This window comes from Phragmites australis, chromosome 6 (genome assembly GCF_958298935.1).
Source record: "Phragmites australis chromosome 6, lpPhrAust1.1, whole genome shotgun sequence".
NCBI lineage: Eukaryota > Viridiplantae > Streptophyta > Magnoliopsida > Poales > Poaceae > Phragmites > Phragmites australis.
Genome location: NC_084926.1, coordinates 38508219 through 38523681, shown reverse-complemented (window position 1 = coordinate 38523681; position 15463 = coordinate 38508219). Strand labels below are relative to the sequence as shown.

Below are 15463 nucleotides of genomic sequence, written 5' to 3'. Positions count from 1 at the left end.
AAAAAAATGCTTCACTCCCTACAGATTTGAGGGATTTGGAGGAGGGAAGGAGAGGGAAGAGAGAGGAGAGGCGCCTACTGGAGCAGGGGTTCTTGAGTCGGGTGGGGAAAGTGAAAGGAGGAGTAGACACGGAAAGAAGCAGGACCGCTTTAAGGTCCCTAGCACGACGCCATAAATCGTGGTGTCGTGCCTTTTACCTATGGCATCATGACCTTTGGTGTCGTGCTATGCCACATCTGCTAGCTGTTCTAGTGCAAGCTGTTCTAGTGCACATCCTATGTGGCATAGTCAGCCACCAAATATTAGGGCGTCAAGAAGTATACCAATGGCGCTAGAGGTGGTGGCGTTGTGAAATGGGCCATTTCAGGACAAAAGTTTTTTGGAGGATTCATTTGTAAAATAAGTTTTTATAAATGATTAAAAAGTAAAATTTCACCGGTAGAGTGCCAACCCTGCTGGGTAGGGTTGTTCGTTTGGTTTGTTCGGTTAATTGGGTTAGATGTATTTGGTATTTCAGTATAATACGATATTGTTACTTCGGTTAATACAATAGTTTATAAAACTATGGTTCGGGGTCGGTAAATACCATTTTATTTCAGTTCGGGATCGGTAAATACAATCCTACCAAATTGACGCAAATTGAGAATAAGAAGACATAACGCGCCAATGCCGCGCATCGACACATTTCATCAGACATCACTACATCAACATTCAGCAGTTACAGTTCTATTCTGTTCAATTGTTCAGTCGTTCAGGCAGCACAACATTCAGGCAATTCTGTAACTTCTGTTCAACCACATCTAAGTATCCAATAGCAGTACAACACATCCCACATTAGGCGACACGCAACCAGGCATCAACAATTCAGCAATAGGGCAACAATCACTATCAGCATTCAACAAGATAGCAGTTCAGCACAGTTGCACAAGGCACAACAGTACAACACATTTTAGATTTAAGAAATAAATACATCAATTTAATTCATTGTGCTAGCATCCTAACATGCATTCCGATTCAAAGCAAAAAAAAAGGAGAGCTAGCTTTCACGGGCTTAATGGCTTATGCCTCGTGGTGTGTCGTCACCTACTCTGCTAAGTACTCACACTTGCAAGTTTCAATCAGCAATCGAGGATGACGGGGAGGTAATAGGGCAAAGCGGCAAGCAACAATTTTGGCCTTGTTGGGAGGTGGCATAGATCCGCAGAGCGCTGGTTCGTCGGAGCAGTGGAGCAATGGGCAAGGGGCGATGCCGTGACACAAAGCCTCGAACATTGTGACGTGCGGCGGTGTCTAGGCCTTTGAGGAGCAAAGATAGGGAGCATCGGAGCGGGGCGATGCCGTAGCGACCAGCAGGTGACGACGTGTAACATAATGAGGTGGGCGACGACAACAACGTCTGAGGCATTTTGATTTGTGATTTATGAGGCATGCTGTTACCTGCTAGTGCTAGTTAGTTTAGATTATAGAAGATGGGCTTGATGGAATGTTTGATGCATTTGAGAATTGAGCCAAATACCCAACGTGAGGGCTCAACATACCAATAGTCCAACAGACTGAGAGGTAAGAGGGCAAGACCAATAGTCCAAAAGAGCAAATCGGTTCCTTTGGTTCATTCAGTTTTCAGCAGGTTTATAAGAAAAACAAAACCCTAGAAAACCAGAGTTACTATCTACCTAACCGAAAATCAAAAACCGGTCAAACCGAGTGGACGGATTCGGTTCGGTTCAAATGTGCACAGTACTGCTGGGTGCCTGGGCTCGGTCCGAGCCGTGCACGACCTTCCCACTTGCACACTCCCTAACGCCCACCAAGCGGAACCTTCTTCGCTCGCTCGCCATTGGCCCATTCTCCACCCACGCCGTGAAGAAGACGACCAGAATCGGAACAGCGGAGGGAGTTAGAAGAGTCCAGGGAGAAGCCATGGCCGGCAGGAGCTTCCCGATCCGGTCCACCAAGGAGGAAGAGTCCAACGCCGTCGTGAGAGGTAGCAATCCATCGAAACCCTCTCCCTCTCCACTCCCGTTTTCCATTCTCCCGCCATCCGGTTCCGGATCCATCCGGGAATCGACTCGATTTTTTCGCTCCAAATGGATATGATAGATAGGTTTCTTGTGCTAGCGCGAGGGGGGTGTGCAATGGGTGATCATTGCGGAGTCGAAGATGGGTTCTTGATGCTTTCTTTGATGGGTTTCGATCCCCATCCCCACGACGAGTTACCTTATTCTTTTCCTTTGTTTCGGTGGACATGACTTTGTTCTTGTCTAGATGGCTGCAAAGATGATTAGTATATATGTACCCACATGGCCCATCTCTTGATCTGCAATTCCTTGTTAATTATTATTATTTCATTGTTCCCATCCGCGAAGGTGTTACTTTGTGATGTCTTAACGCAATCTGCTTGAAGTTGCTAGGCACTGTTATGTTCTTTACTGAATGAATATGGAGGCAATTTAGGGTTTGTATATGGATTTCTTTAATCAAAATTGGGTCTAGTTCTAAAAAATGGGATATCTATGGACCCGGCAGAATTACACGTGAGTTCTGGTTACATGCTTTCTGCTGGTGATGATAATTTCTCGAATTTCCTGTTGCAGAGGCTGTCCTACTGGGGGCAAAGAACGCCGCGATTGCTGGTACCTTGGTTGCGGTTCCCACGGTGAGTAGTTGTTTGCCCGTTACTAGTAGTATGTAGTTTTTGCGCAATATCTCCAGAGAAAGTTCATGCCATTTTGGTATCCTTGCTTCTTCGAGCAATTACTTCTATCAACCAGTTATATTTCCTTTCAATAGTTTATATGAAAAATGAAAGTCTGATGACTTGCAACTAGCTACCATCTAGTATTAACTTTTTCCCGCACGTTGGACTATGGAACTATTTGAACCGTTTTCTTGCTATAATTCTGATCTATATGAAAATTTTGTCTGGTGCAGTTGGTTGGCTGCCGTGTCCTTCCTTGGGCTAAGGCTAATCTCAACTACACCGCACAAGCACTCATCATATCGGCAGGTACTGTCTGCTGAACGCTTTTGTTGCCGAGCTAATGTAGCTGTAATAAGTGAAGACTACTGTCATATAGTGGGCTAGTGGCAACATCATGTTGAACTTGTGTTGCTGGTAGTTTGAATGTTGGGGGTAAGTAACGTAGCTTCGTGACTATTTTGGTGAGTCACTGTGTTACAACATTGTGACATTGTTTTATAATTTAAATTATAATTTAAAGAAACAGTACGAAGAATGTAGGTAACCAAATCGTACAACATGGTGCTTATTTCTTGGGATATGCAGAAAGATTGCAACTTTAGAAACAAAATGGATTATTTAGCTAACAGTTAATTTTATCTCAGTGATACCACTAGATTTATAATAATGAGGGGATTTTTTTTGGAGGGGTGCATCTCAAATATCTGAAAATGTTACTAATGTAAAATTGTACCCTGTCGGTTCAGGCCTTCAAGGTCTTGTGCTAAGAAGTCATTAACTCACCATTTGATCTCGTTCCATATTGTTTTTTCCCTGTATCTGCAACAGTATCTTATTTTCCCCTGTGTAGGGCATGCATCAGATGTCTTATACTTACCTACCCCCTTTTTCACAAACATTCCTCAACTTTGCTACTTGCAATGATCCAATTCTCTATGATTCACATGCCTTTTTTTGTTCATCCCAGTTCTATGTATATAACTGAAAATCAATCTACTCTGGTCTTTTTGTCAGGAGTGTCAGGCTTTACACATACATGATACATTATATTTATGGAAGATTCTTCCTTACCCATATTACTACAAAAAGATAGGATTACCTTCTTCCTTTTTCCTGGTGATGTTAGGCCTTAAGGGGGAGAGAAAAGCAGGTGGTGTGGTGATAAATTACTGACACTTCCCGTGTGGCCAGTAAAGATGGATGAAATATTGAAATACCACTATTTGCTTATTTGGAAAAGAAAGTACATGAAATGAGTTTTCATTTCACTTTCCTTGTCAAATGATTAGCTCTAATTATCTCACCAGATTGTATCATAGAAGACACATCACTAGTCCTGAGTCGTGATCAAGATGCGATGCATATTTTGTACATAGCATCGATAATAAATGAAATATGCTGGATTGTTTTTTCTGTCTGTCTGGAGGCTATTGGTTTATCATAGGGCTTCTCTTTTAATGGATTCGAATTATGTTTGGTCAAGTGAAGTATTTGGATGAGTACGGATTGGTAGCTTGCTCACATCTTTTCATTTTCATTCATTCTTTCGTTAAGGTTCACATATTGATTTGCTGCAGCCTTAGCATTTTTTTTGGTTTGTTTTATGCCTTATAAGTTCTAGTGACACTGGATGACCTCAGCCATTCCAATGAGGTATCTAGCTTGTTTCCAGTGAGGACTTGGAACAAAGAAGGTGCTACTGTAGTTTAGATCAACAAGTTCAATGTACTAATGGTACATCAAGTAACTATCATGAATTGTTGATTACCTGTACCTTAAAAAACGATGTTATAACTTTGACCCATAGTTTGACAGTATATTTGCTATTGTTAATCACTAAACTTGAGCAAGCAGCATGTGGTTGCTTGTTTTTGGTACATTACCTTATACAGGCTCGACTTTATAATTTTACATGCTTATTGGACAGAACACCATTCATGACTTTCTGAATCATTTTCCGGATTTATTTGACAGCCTGTATTTCTGGCTTCTTCATCACTGCTGATAAAACCATTCTACGGAACGCAAGACAAAACACCATCGGGAAGCTTGATAAGTCCACTTGATGCGGAGCTGTAGCTGTACCGGTTCTCCAATTGCGGCGGATGCTGATTGGAAAGCACCATTTCCCTTATGCAGGGGCACCATTTTCCTTTACCAATCAGTAATTTTTCGGTGTTAAGCTACTGAAACCTAATGCTGTGCTGTGAAGCGTCGTTACCTGATGGACCCAGCCAGGGTATCTTTCCTCCCAATTTGAATTGGAATAAAAGATGGAGATATGCGTTACCTATGCCTTTGTAATGAGCAATAGTGGATTAGGACGAGACCAATGCTAAATTGTTTTTTTTTTTGCGAGAAGGGATGAGATATATTAAAATAGAAGCACAATACAACCCCTTTTACATACAGGTCCATGAGAAGAAACGAAAATGGAAAGAAGATCAGGGCCTTTTTGTCATCTTCAACCTCTGGCACCGACGACCACTGAGGACTCACATGCCGGAGCTTAGTCCTCCAACCGATCTAGATGACAGACTCCAAACCTTGAAAAAGCCGCATCAGTCAACATTCTGTACCTCATCCGGAATGCACTTGAGCCACTTGAAGAAAGTTGGTGGCCACATCACCAGAACGGTCGAGGAAACTCCACTGGCACCTCTACCCCTGACCACACGAACAAAGAAGACCTAGAACAACATACTCATACAACTCCCACTGGAGATGACATCGTAGACAGCTGCATCATCGGAGGTAGTTCGGAGTACCAAAAGATTGCATGGCGTCAGCATCTAACCGAGCTCGTTGCACTCGCATGGATCCGCTGTCGACAGCTGGGGAAACCTAGCAAACCTACAAGCTACTATCAACTACTTACTATACAAGCTTTGCCGGGGGTCGATCCACTTGATCCCCACCCCCTCTATCTTCGATGAGGCCGTCGGAGGAAGGGATGAGGCGAGAATTACGCCGGTTCTTCAAAATCGCCTACTATCTGCCTCTAGCTACTGTACATGGGGAACAACTCCAATGCTATGTTGTTTCATTTAGTCATTTCTGATGTGGACCTTGAATAACTGATTTTGCAATATATACAAGAAATCTAGAGGAAATTGCATATACATATCCTATGAAATGGTATATTACAAATCTATGTCGCATGGCATCTTCACACCAAATATTGCATTATGGTTTCCCCTATAGAAGAAATTCAATGAGATGGAATCGAAACACCGCAAGTTGTTATCTATATTCAATAGATATAAGTCACTATTTATTCAACTTCATACATATATCTGGCAATTAAATATCAACCAACGGACATGCTATTTATTCAACTTCATACATAGACAAGGGCCCAAGAAACTACTTATTCGGGATTAGCATAAGCCAATCCAACAAACAGACAATTGCCCTGCTACAAACATTCTACTAAAGTAGTTGCATACATGAAGGTATTTAAAGACTTAATCGATAGAGTAGACTCCTAGATACACATGATTTATTGCTAGATCACAAGCGACAAAGCAAGATCTAAGAATCTAAGCATAAAATACAAGCGGTGGACCATTTATCTAATGAAAGGTGGAGCCGTAGTAGATGATAGTTGATGGCGCATACCACATAGTTGCAGCCTCACTCATCACTGCAACTTGAATGTTTCTTTTATACTTGCGTGGCATGTAAAGCGTATATCCTAATGCAAGATAGAAGGTAAAACTAATCACTATGAGGTAAAAGGTACGCCTAAAACTTTCTAGGGGAGCACAAAATACACTATTGTCATGAGGATTTAAGGTAAAAAGCTCGGATACAGTCTTTCTATTTGCATTTTCCTCGTTGATACCACCCGCTGTAGCATTACCATCCCCTGGTAGGAGCAGAACTTCGAAGCCTCTTCCCTGTAGACTGTGAGGCGAAACATGGAGACAATATACAGATTTAAACAAATGTGTATATGGAACTTAGCTACGGCCAAACAAAGGAGATAGACATAGCAAATTACATGGTGTGGAAAGCATTAACCTTAGCAATATCAATGTTTATATACCATTTTGTTGTAGAACCACTCCGGTATCTGGGAGCACCTGTTTTAAGTAAACATAAATGCATAAGACTATTGATGTAATTCAGTCCTTAGTATATATGGTTAGCACATCATAAAGTAACACCCACCTAAAAATAGCTTTACTTGCAGCCCAGCAAAAATGATCACAGCTAGTTCATCTTTACATATAGTCTCAATAAGGAACTCATCCTCAAAAGATGCTGCATGTTTACCCCACAAAGTTACTGATAAAAGCCGGTCACTGCAGAATTATGAATACAACTTATTGCAACTTCTTTCTAAAGAAGGACTAAGTTACAAAGAAAAGAAATCAGTCGGAACAAAACCTTAAGTCACGGAGTTCCACTTCCCGCCTTATAGATGGGCCATTCAATCTGCTAGAATGCACTAAGGGGTACACGACCGTAAGTTGCCCAATAACATCTGTTGAATAGTTACTTAATTAAGATATCAAATAACACCACATGACTCCATTGAATAAGCATCTAAATAAACTCTACATTGCAAATCCAATAGGGTGCATACCTACTAAACCTTGTCCTTGCCTTTGTTTATGATCTAAATCCTCAAAGTCCACAAAGTTAAAATTGTAGAGCGGAAGATTGTCTGAATGATCGGAAGGTATTTCTTCAACAATGGTCCATGACGTGAAAAAGATAGTATATGTACTGGGTACAGCTTTGAACTTCCTTGCTTGCCTACTGACTTAGAAATTCCATAGATAAGAGGAATGTCCTTCTACTATAGACTCAACAAATTTGTTGAGGACTTTCTACCCAATGCAAGACGTAATGCCTTGACCCTATGGAACAACCTTGGAAATAAAGACAAAGACAACTATCTAAGAAAAAAAATAGATGTGTTAAGTGTTATACCTCTTCATCAACAAGGATAAGCTCCATAGAGGTAAAATCTTTCCCCTTAGAACTCCCAGATACCTGCTACATTCTGGCAACTCTAACCTTGACACGCCAATTATGCCTTATTGGATTTATCTGTGATAATAAGTTGTACCCCATCTGCACAATCGGTTTGACCAGGGAGGGCAAAAGAAATAAGGAAGCATAACAGTAGAGAACTTTTAAATGATCGTATCCTACACATTTATGATTGAAAAATTATATGATCGAATAACGTCTCCACTTGAATGCATGTTACAACGCAAGCAATACTTAAATAGACATGAAGCATGCCGAATTGAAAAAATGCCTACTTAGCACCGAAATACCATAGAGACTGCAGAATTTCTTTTTAAACAATGTTCTGGGTGACACCACAACCTGGATATGTATCATCATCAATTAAAACCTTAAGTCCATTTCTAGATGTTACACGTGATATAGCAACATAAAGCTGCCCGTGACTAAAAACTAGGCGTGGCAAGTATAGACCAACACTCTACAAAGTTTGTCCTTGACTCATATTTATGGTCATTGCATAACAAAGTCGAACTGGAAACTATCTCCTACTAAGCACAAAAGGCCATTTAGTGCTTGACATGTGTAAGGCAATTCGAGAAAGGACTTTGTCACCAATGTGTGATTTTGTTATTATTTCGGCCTCCAAAATCCGACCACCTAATTGCGTTATGATAAGACGTGTACCATTGCAAAGAGCAACACTTTGATTCAAATTGTGTAATAGTAGCACAGGTGAACCAATCTTCAGCACAAGTTTATGAGCAGGAATACCTTTGAACTATAAAGAATTTAGGAACTCCACTGGATAAAGTAAGTCCAAATTATCATGTTCCTTTGAGGATTCAACTAAGGTATCTAAACTAAGATATACCTTTTCATGGCCTGGGATCAAAGAAAGAACACGACTATTTATTTCATCAATAGTATTAATTTTTGGATCAATTATAGCCCTTTCCCTTAGATAGGTTGAATTAGAGTATGATGTCTCTAAGTTTGGATAAGTAGATCTTATTATATCATTGATAGAAGACTCTAACGTTGGAATTAAGATGTTATGTGGTATCTCAATCAACTCAGAGTCTCCATCATCACTATGCGCATTACCTTTTGCAGTGCCATCTCCAATACCAAGCACCCAATCATTAAACTCTTTTACCTGCTCAATAGGTAAACCACTATCCGCCATCGCAAGCAAACACATGTTTATTGTAAGCCTTAGAATCTTAATATGCTTTCATACATAAGAGTTAGTTATGGATGCGTCTATCGTGTCTAGCCTATCCCCACCATCAACCATGGGTAATACTTGGTAAAAATCTCCACCAAGTAACATAGTCTTCCCACCAAAAACCTTGTGAAAATTGGAATGGTCCACTTTACCAAGAATGTCATGCACATTATGATCTAATGATTCAAAACAGTACCGGTGAGTCATTGGGGCCTCATCCCATATTATCAAAGAGCACTGCACTATTAAATTAGCAAGAAATATCCCCCTTTTTATATCGCAAACCGACGACTCATCAATAAATATGGGAATTTTAAATTGAGAATATGCAATGTGCCCTCCAAGGAGCAAGAGTGATGCAACCCTGAAGAGGCCACTGCAAGAACAATAAGCTTTTCAGACCATAGGCATGAAATAATTGCATTCCAAAGAAATGTTTTTCCAGTTCCACCATACCCATATAAAAAAAAGCACTGGCCAATTTGTTGGTAAACTGATTGAATGACAACATCACATATATGTTTTTGTTCAAATTTAATTTGTTAACGAAGGTATCGTGGTCATGCAAAAGTTTCACGGAGTCATAAGCCAATTCTTAAGCTAGCAATCTATTTTTCATCTTGTTATAGAGACTTGGATCATGTTATGGTAAACCATAATTAGACATTGATGCGCCATTTTTAATGAATAAATTATCAAGCTCCACTAAGACATTATATTTTAAATGCTGTCCAAGAACCTTATAGGTATGCAATTGTATCATATTTTTAACTTTATGGTGTATATCACCAATGAAACAAGTATAAAACTAAGTGAACTGAGAGGCTGTATCGCAAATAGAACAAGAAAGAATTATAGTAACAAGAAGCTGACGCATCTGAGAAGCTGATCCCCAGATAGAAGCTTCTCTAAGTGCCTCATGCCACTCATTATCATCGCCAAGAAGGCCAAGTGACTTCCAAGCATCTTTAAATGTTGAGTGCAAAACACTGCAAATAGTTCAAAGATCCTTATATGATGTAGCACCCTTGGCAACATTTAGGAGCATACAAAGGTAGTAAAGCTCACCACTGCTAGGATTTATATAGATAGCCCTCCCAATTCTTTTAGGTCCTTTACGAGGATGCCAAACTTTTTCCTTTTTTTCCACACCCACCTGGTTGGAAATTCTATATACGTTAATTCTCTGGCAGCTGGGAACATCCTATTAGAACAAAACCACTCAGTCAATGTTGTTTGTACAGAACGAGGATCATCTATAATATCAACTAACGGTCGATTAGCTGGGTACACAAGGCTGTTCATCAATGGTAGGTGTACAGCCAACCTCTCGACTGCAGGTATCCTATAGTGTATATCAAACCCAAACATGCGCCAAATAGCTTCATGTGAAGATAAATAACGACAATCAATATACTCTCGAACCTCATCAGAATCTTCTACTTTTTTTTGCGTATCTACTTCAATACCAGCATCACTATTAACAGCTCATGATGTGAGTCTCTCCCAGGAATGTCAGTACGAAAGCTCTCAATCACAGCTCTAGCACGATCCAGACCCTTTGTAATGTATTTAAACAAGTACTTGATTATATGTGTTTCGTTGCACCATTCTACATTTATATGAGCTTTAAATCGCTTTAACAAAACTATTGGCGCAAGAAGATATCTTGCACGAATAAATGCGGCGAGGGCTTACTCACAGGAGTGGCTCAGGCTTGGAGAAGAAATGGAGAGGGAGGAACACCAAATATGTTGATGGTAAAAAGGATCGGTTGCTTGCCTGATGACCAAGGGTCTGTATTTATAGGGCTATCCAGGGTATAAATATACATGTATGCCCTTACATCGATACAAATATCACAATACGTCATGGGCCTAGAGCCTGTTGAATTACATAGCACGGGTCTAGTGGGATACATTTGCCTATAATTTAGAAGATATTATCTACTATGACGATATAGTGATGCAAGTGACCCTAAAAGCGTGGTATTATGTTAGATGCCTATTGCGGCGCCACACTGTCAAGATGTCAGGATGGCCTCCACTTGCGTCGCATTAAATGTATGTCACCTCCTTGCAGGTGGAGGATGGATGATGGGACCACTTTGATTGATCTTTTTCCAAGGTCTGATGGCCCCTTTCTGTGGGCTCCGGGGAGCCCACCCAGGCCTCGGGAGACGGGGGCCTCCGGGAGGCTGTAGCTCTGGGAGGCTATGGCTCTATAGGACTGGGGCTTCGAGAGGTTGTGGCTCCGGGAGACTAGGGCTCCGGGAGGCCAGAGAGACTGGGGCATTGGGGATCCTCAGAGACGACCTCCAACATCCTCCGGAGGATGACTTATTCTCCTGTCTTGGGGGACAATAGCTGGAGGGGCCTACGGCCTCTGGAAGCCAGACTTCCTCCTTTGGATCTGGAGCCTAAGGGCTCCAGAGGAGCTTCTGGAGGCGATCTTTTAACAATGTCCGCGGGCTAGGGTATTTGTCCCAACAAAAACCAAATTATATGGAACAACCCATATGTTGTTGAGTTGACCCCATATCGCTCCACAAAATTATGAGACTCCGGGCGTCTATACTACACAAAGCTATCCTCACCAACGACTGTGTTTGTTTGGTAACCTTTAGGGAAACTTTTTGAACACTTATTATTCTTCATACAACGACATTTTTGGTTAAGCTCCCCACAAGGACCATACACCATAAATTCATCAACAAGGCTATAACCCAAAGGATCTAAAAATTTATCAAGTATCTCTGCACAAATTATTGAATCAATAAAGGAGGGGTGTGGGTCTTTGGTATTACCTTAGAAGCCAAACCAAAATATGAACGTGAGGCAGATCACGCTTCTGGAACTCAATAGTATAGAGTACTGAAGTAAATAAAGCAACTAAAATAAGTGGTAGACATAAAAATCGTATATAGAAGAAATATTTATGTGTGTATAAAATATCATGAAATATTCTATGTAAGTTGTCTTATTTATGCAGTATCGAAATAGCTTGTTACTATGCTTTAAAATGTAACCAGTGCATCCACGTACTATGCCATGCTAGTGCTGTTTATATCTCACTTATTAAATGTTTTGCAATATGCATGCGCAATATGAGGTGCCAAACCTATCTCATGATCCTTTACAGACAAATGTCTAGCCATATTGCATGCATATAGTAGATAGAAGGATGCACATTACTGCCCCTCATTTATTTTCCTAGGAATATGCATGTGCGGAAGGGGCAGCAGCTTTGGCAATATGCACATGCACGTGTGAACGGGCTCACAGTCTGATGGCAAAGTTCCAGAGACGGATCGAGCTGGTCGAGGGTTCGAGTTCTCGATCTCGCACGATCTTGTCTTGAATGAAAACCGTAAAAATAGATCTCACCGCTAAAAGAAATGCACATACACATAGAGACCAACTTTTGGCATGCATACAGCTAGCTTTTGTCATGGATGCTCTCCACAGGAAGAAGGCCAGAAAGTGCAGCAAATCTGGCTACAAGCATAGTGCCCTACTTTATGCATCCATGCTAGTAAACTCATGCATGGATACATCCTTGGACTGGACAACAGTTGTCTACTTCCTACATGCATGCTGCTAGCTTCCAAACTCGACCAAGCACACAGCTGCAAACTATCAGACATGCAAGTATTTTATTATAGGTTGATACCTACAGGAGATATAAAATTACGGACAACCACTCGTAATGGCGTGTTCAAGCTTAGATAATCATATCTGCTTGTGCTTAAAAAAATGGGGAAATTGTGTTCTTATCCTTATTTTGGAGTGAAACTATGATTTTACCCCTATTTTTACAACTTTGTGATTTTACCCTCACTTTTTGAATGTGAACCGGCCGTTTGACCCTGTTTTTTACACCGTCAGGTACCAAATCGAGTTAGCGATTAAAAAAAATCTTTGAAAAATAGAAAAGGATGGAAATAGACCAAAATACCCATGTGCAAGTGTGGAACCGTATCCTTTTGCAGCCACTCGAACCTTATCCGCTAGCTCAGGCGGAGGCGCGGCGCCGGGCGAGCGAGCGCGTCGGCGGGCCGAGCGCGAAGGCGGGCGCGTCGGCGGGCGAGCGGCCGCGTCGGCGGGCAAGCGCGTCGGCGGGCGAGCGCGTCGGCGGGCGAGCGTGTCGGCGGGCCGGGCGAGCGAGCGTGTCGGCGAGCGAGCGCGTCGGCGGGCAGTCGAGCCCATCGGCGGGCGAGCGAGCGCGTCGGCGGCCGAGCGCGTCGGCGGCCGAGCGAGCGTAGCTGCGGGGGCGAGGCGGCCGGGAGGAAGCGCTTAGCTGCGGGCGAGCCGGGCGGAAGCGCGGTGCTGGAGCGTCGCGTTGGTCAAGCGGCTGGGCGGAGGCACGTTGCTGCGGGCGGCTGGATACCATCCTCGACTAGTCTACCATTCAGTGAGTATTCATATTCAGTGTACCACTCCTAATCTACCACTCCTACTCCGCTAGTTATCCTCTTCTCCTGCTGTCCTCTACCAGCTCAAGAGTTCAAGACTTCAGAACCTATCTTTAGCTTGTCTCCCTGACTGCCAAAGTAATATCAAGGAGCAGAGGACAATGTTTGGAAGACCTCACTGAATGGAGCAAGTCTTCAAACTGTTTTTGAGTAGGATTCAGATGTCAAATTTTACCTGTCTTCAAACTCCCAAATCTGTTCATTTTCATTATTGAAAGTGCATCTAGGCACCCTAAGTGGGTTTTGGCTTATTGATGACAAAACGATTAAAGAACTAACGTGCTTTGTAAGTATTGAACAGGCATGAGCATTAGTTGTGAAGGCAAGTAACGTTTGTCGCCCGTCGAAACAATTGAAGATTCATCGAAGACTATTAAATAGGGCTTAAATTCTTTTCACTTTTGAATTTGAGTCTAGGATAGATTTTTTCCTAGATGGATGATTTTATTTTGCTTGATTAGTGTCTCAATGCTCAAGAGATCCTTTAGAATCACCAAATTGAGAGACACATTCACTCACGGATACGAAACTCTTTCTGAAAATTCTCTGAGTCCGGAGTCTCCGGTGTTCACCGGATACTCCGGTACTCAGCGCTCGACCGGAGTCTCCGTGCTAGTCTCCGGCAGAGAGTCTCGGCTTCTGGTCATTCTTTAACAGAAAAGACCGGAGTCTCCGGTGTTCACCGGATACTCCGGTAAAATGTTTTGGTAGCAGTCGGAGTCTCCGAGGTAGACTCCGGCAGAGGCTCTCGGTTAGCTTTTAATCTTTTTAATAGAAAAGACCGGAGTCTCCGGTGTTCACCGGATACTCCGGTAAAATGTTTTGGTGGCAGTCGGAGTCTCCGAGGTAGACTCCGGCAGAGGCTCTCGGTTAGCCTTTAATCTTTTTGTTTTTTAATAGAAAAGACCGGAGTCTCCGGTGTACACCGGATACTCCGGTACCTGAAGTTGCCGGAGGGTCCGGCTAGTCTCCGGACTTAATCTTTTTGGAAAGACTGTCAGGACCGGAGACTCCGGTGTTCACCGGAGACTCCGGCAATTAAACAGAACTGTAACGGCTAGTTCTGACACGTTCGGTGACCGTTCTGACGCCGTTTTTGGATTTAGGACCGGAGACTCCGGTGTACACCGGATACTCCGGTAAGCTCTGACAAAAATAGTAACGGCTAGTCTGTGAGAGAGTGCTATAAATGCCCCCTCTCTACATAGCATTTAGAGCTTGCTGTGACTGGTTTCCTTGAGATCTCTTGAGCACTTTAAGAGCATTCAAAGCCTCTCCAATCATCTCTAGAGCCAAATTTGCAAAAATTTGAGAGTGTGGTTTTGGAGAGAGTTCAAGCCACTTGAGCATTGAGTTCTTCATCGAGCAATTTTCTGCGATCATTTCCTTTGAAGCTTTGGATTTTGAAAAGGAAGGGAGTTGCCCGAAGAGCACCCAAAACTTGTGGTGTGCCTCGGGAAGTTTGTAAGCACTTTCATATTGAGTAAGAATTTCTAGCTTGATCTTTGTGGTCGCTAGAAGAGGATAGGGTTGGAGAAGACCCGGCTCTTTGTGAGCTCCTCAACGGAGACGTAGGCACTTCTTTGTGAGGTGGCCGAACTCCGGGATATATTCTCATGTTCTATTTTGTGAAACTCACTTGATCGTGCACATTTAATCTTTTGTCATTTAAATTGCTATAGTATCAATCTTGCTAGTTTTACTTGTTGTTCTAGATTAGTAACATCTTCTTGACCTAGTGCATCTCATAGAATCTAGTCGTGATCCTCAGTGCAAATTTATTCTAAGTTTTCCTGTCAGGCCGGAGACTCCGGACTAGACCGGATACTCCGGACCATACCGGAGTATCCGGACTTCACCGGAGAATCCGGCAGTTTAATCCGCTGTTTTTAGTTTTAAATTTCAGAAAAGCCTATTCACCCCCCCTCTAGGCATTTTCAATTGGTATCAGAGCCTAACCTCCTACAAGGCTTCACCGCTTGGAGGGAATTATCATGTCGACATCCGGAAGTCCGAGGGGTCCGAAAGATGATCCATCAAGAAGTGATGATGGTAATGGTAAAGGAAAGGG

At 42.3% G+C, this 15463-nt stretch overlaps 2 protein-coding genes across 2 annotated transcripts; one reads left to right on the top strand and one right to left on the bottom strand.

The window, feature by feature from the left end:
* The first annotated feature begins 1784 nt into the window (after positions 1-1784).
* LOC133922378 (early nodulin-93-like) lies at positions 1785-4992 on the top strand. The gene is made up of 4 exons (XM_062367693.1): positions 1785-1984; positions 2595-2656; positions 2932-3007; positions 4676-4992. Exons 1-4 carry the CDS (start codon positions 1921-1923, stop codon positions 4765-4767), a joined length of 294 nt encoding a protein of 97 aa, XP_062223677.1. The 5' UTR covers positions 1785-1920; the 3' UTR covers positions 4768-4992.
* Positions 4993-6089: 1097 nt separating this feature from the next.
* Positions 6090-8876, bottom strand: LOC133923201 (uncharacterized). The gene is made up of 6 exons (XM_062368627.1): positions 8795-8876; positions 7296-7475; positions 7097-7193; positions 6878-7011; positions 6753-6789; positions 6090-6610 (listed from the first exon to the last, which is right to left on the bottom strand). Exons 1-6 carry the CDS (start codon positions 8874-8876, stop codon positions 6277-6279), a joined length of 864 nt encoding a protein of 287 aa, XP_062224611.1. The 3' UTR covers positions 6090-6276.
* Between the last annotated feature and the right edge of the window lie 6587 nt (positions 8877-15463).

Excerpts from the sequence above, each read along its gene's own strand:
- LOC133922378 (XM_062367693.1), top strand. The coding sequence starts at position 1,921 with ATGGCCGGCAGGAGCTTCCCGATCCGGTCCACCAAGGAGGAAGAGTCC. Across the intron at positions 2,657-2,931 it reads CCTTGGTTGCGGTTCCCACG|TTGGTTGGCTGCCGTGTCCT; the intron begins GTGAGTAGTTGT and ends TGTCTGGTGCAG. Across the intron at positions 3,008-4,675 it reads AGCACTCATCATATCGGCAG|CCTGTATTTCTGGCTTCTTC; the intron begins GTACTGTCTGCT and ends TTTATTTGACAG.
- LOC133923201 (XM_062368627.1), bottom strand. The coding sequence starts at position 8,876 with ATGGCGGATAGTGGTTTACCTATTGAGCAGGTAAAAGAGTTTAATGAT. Across the intron at positions 6,790-6,877 it reads GCAAGTAAAGCTATTTTTAG|GTGCTCCCAGATACCGGAGT; the intron begins GTGGGTGTTACT and ends TACTTAAAACAG. Across the intron at positions 6,611-6,752 it reads AGTGGTTCTACAACAAAATG|TCTACAGGGAAGAGGCTTCG; the intron begins GTATATAAACAT and ends TTCGCCTCACAG.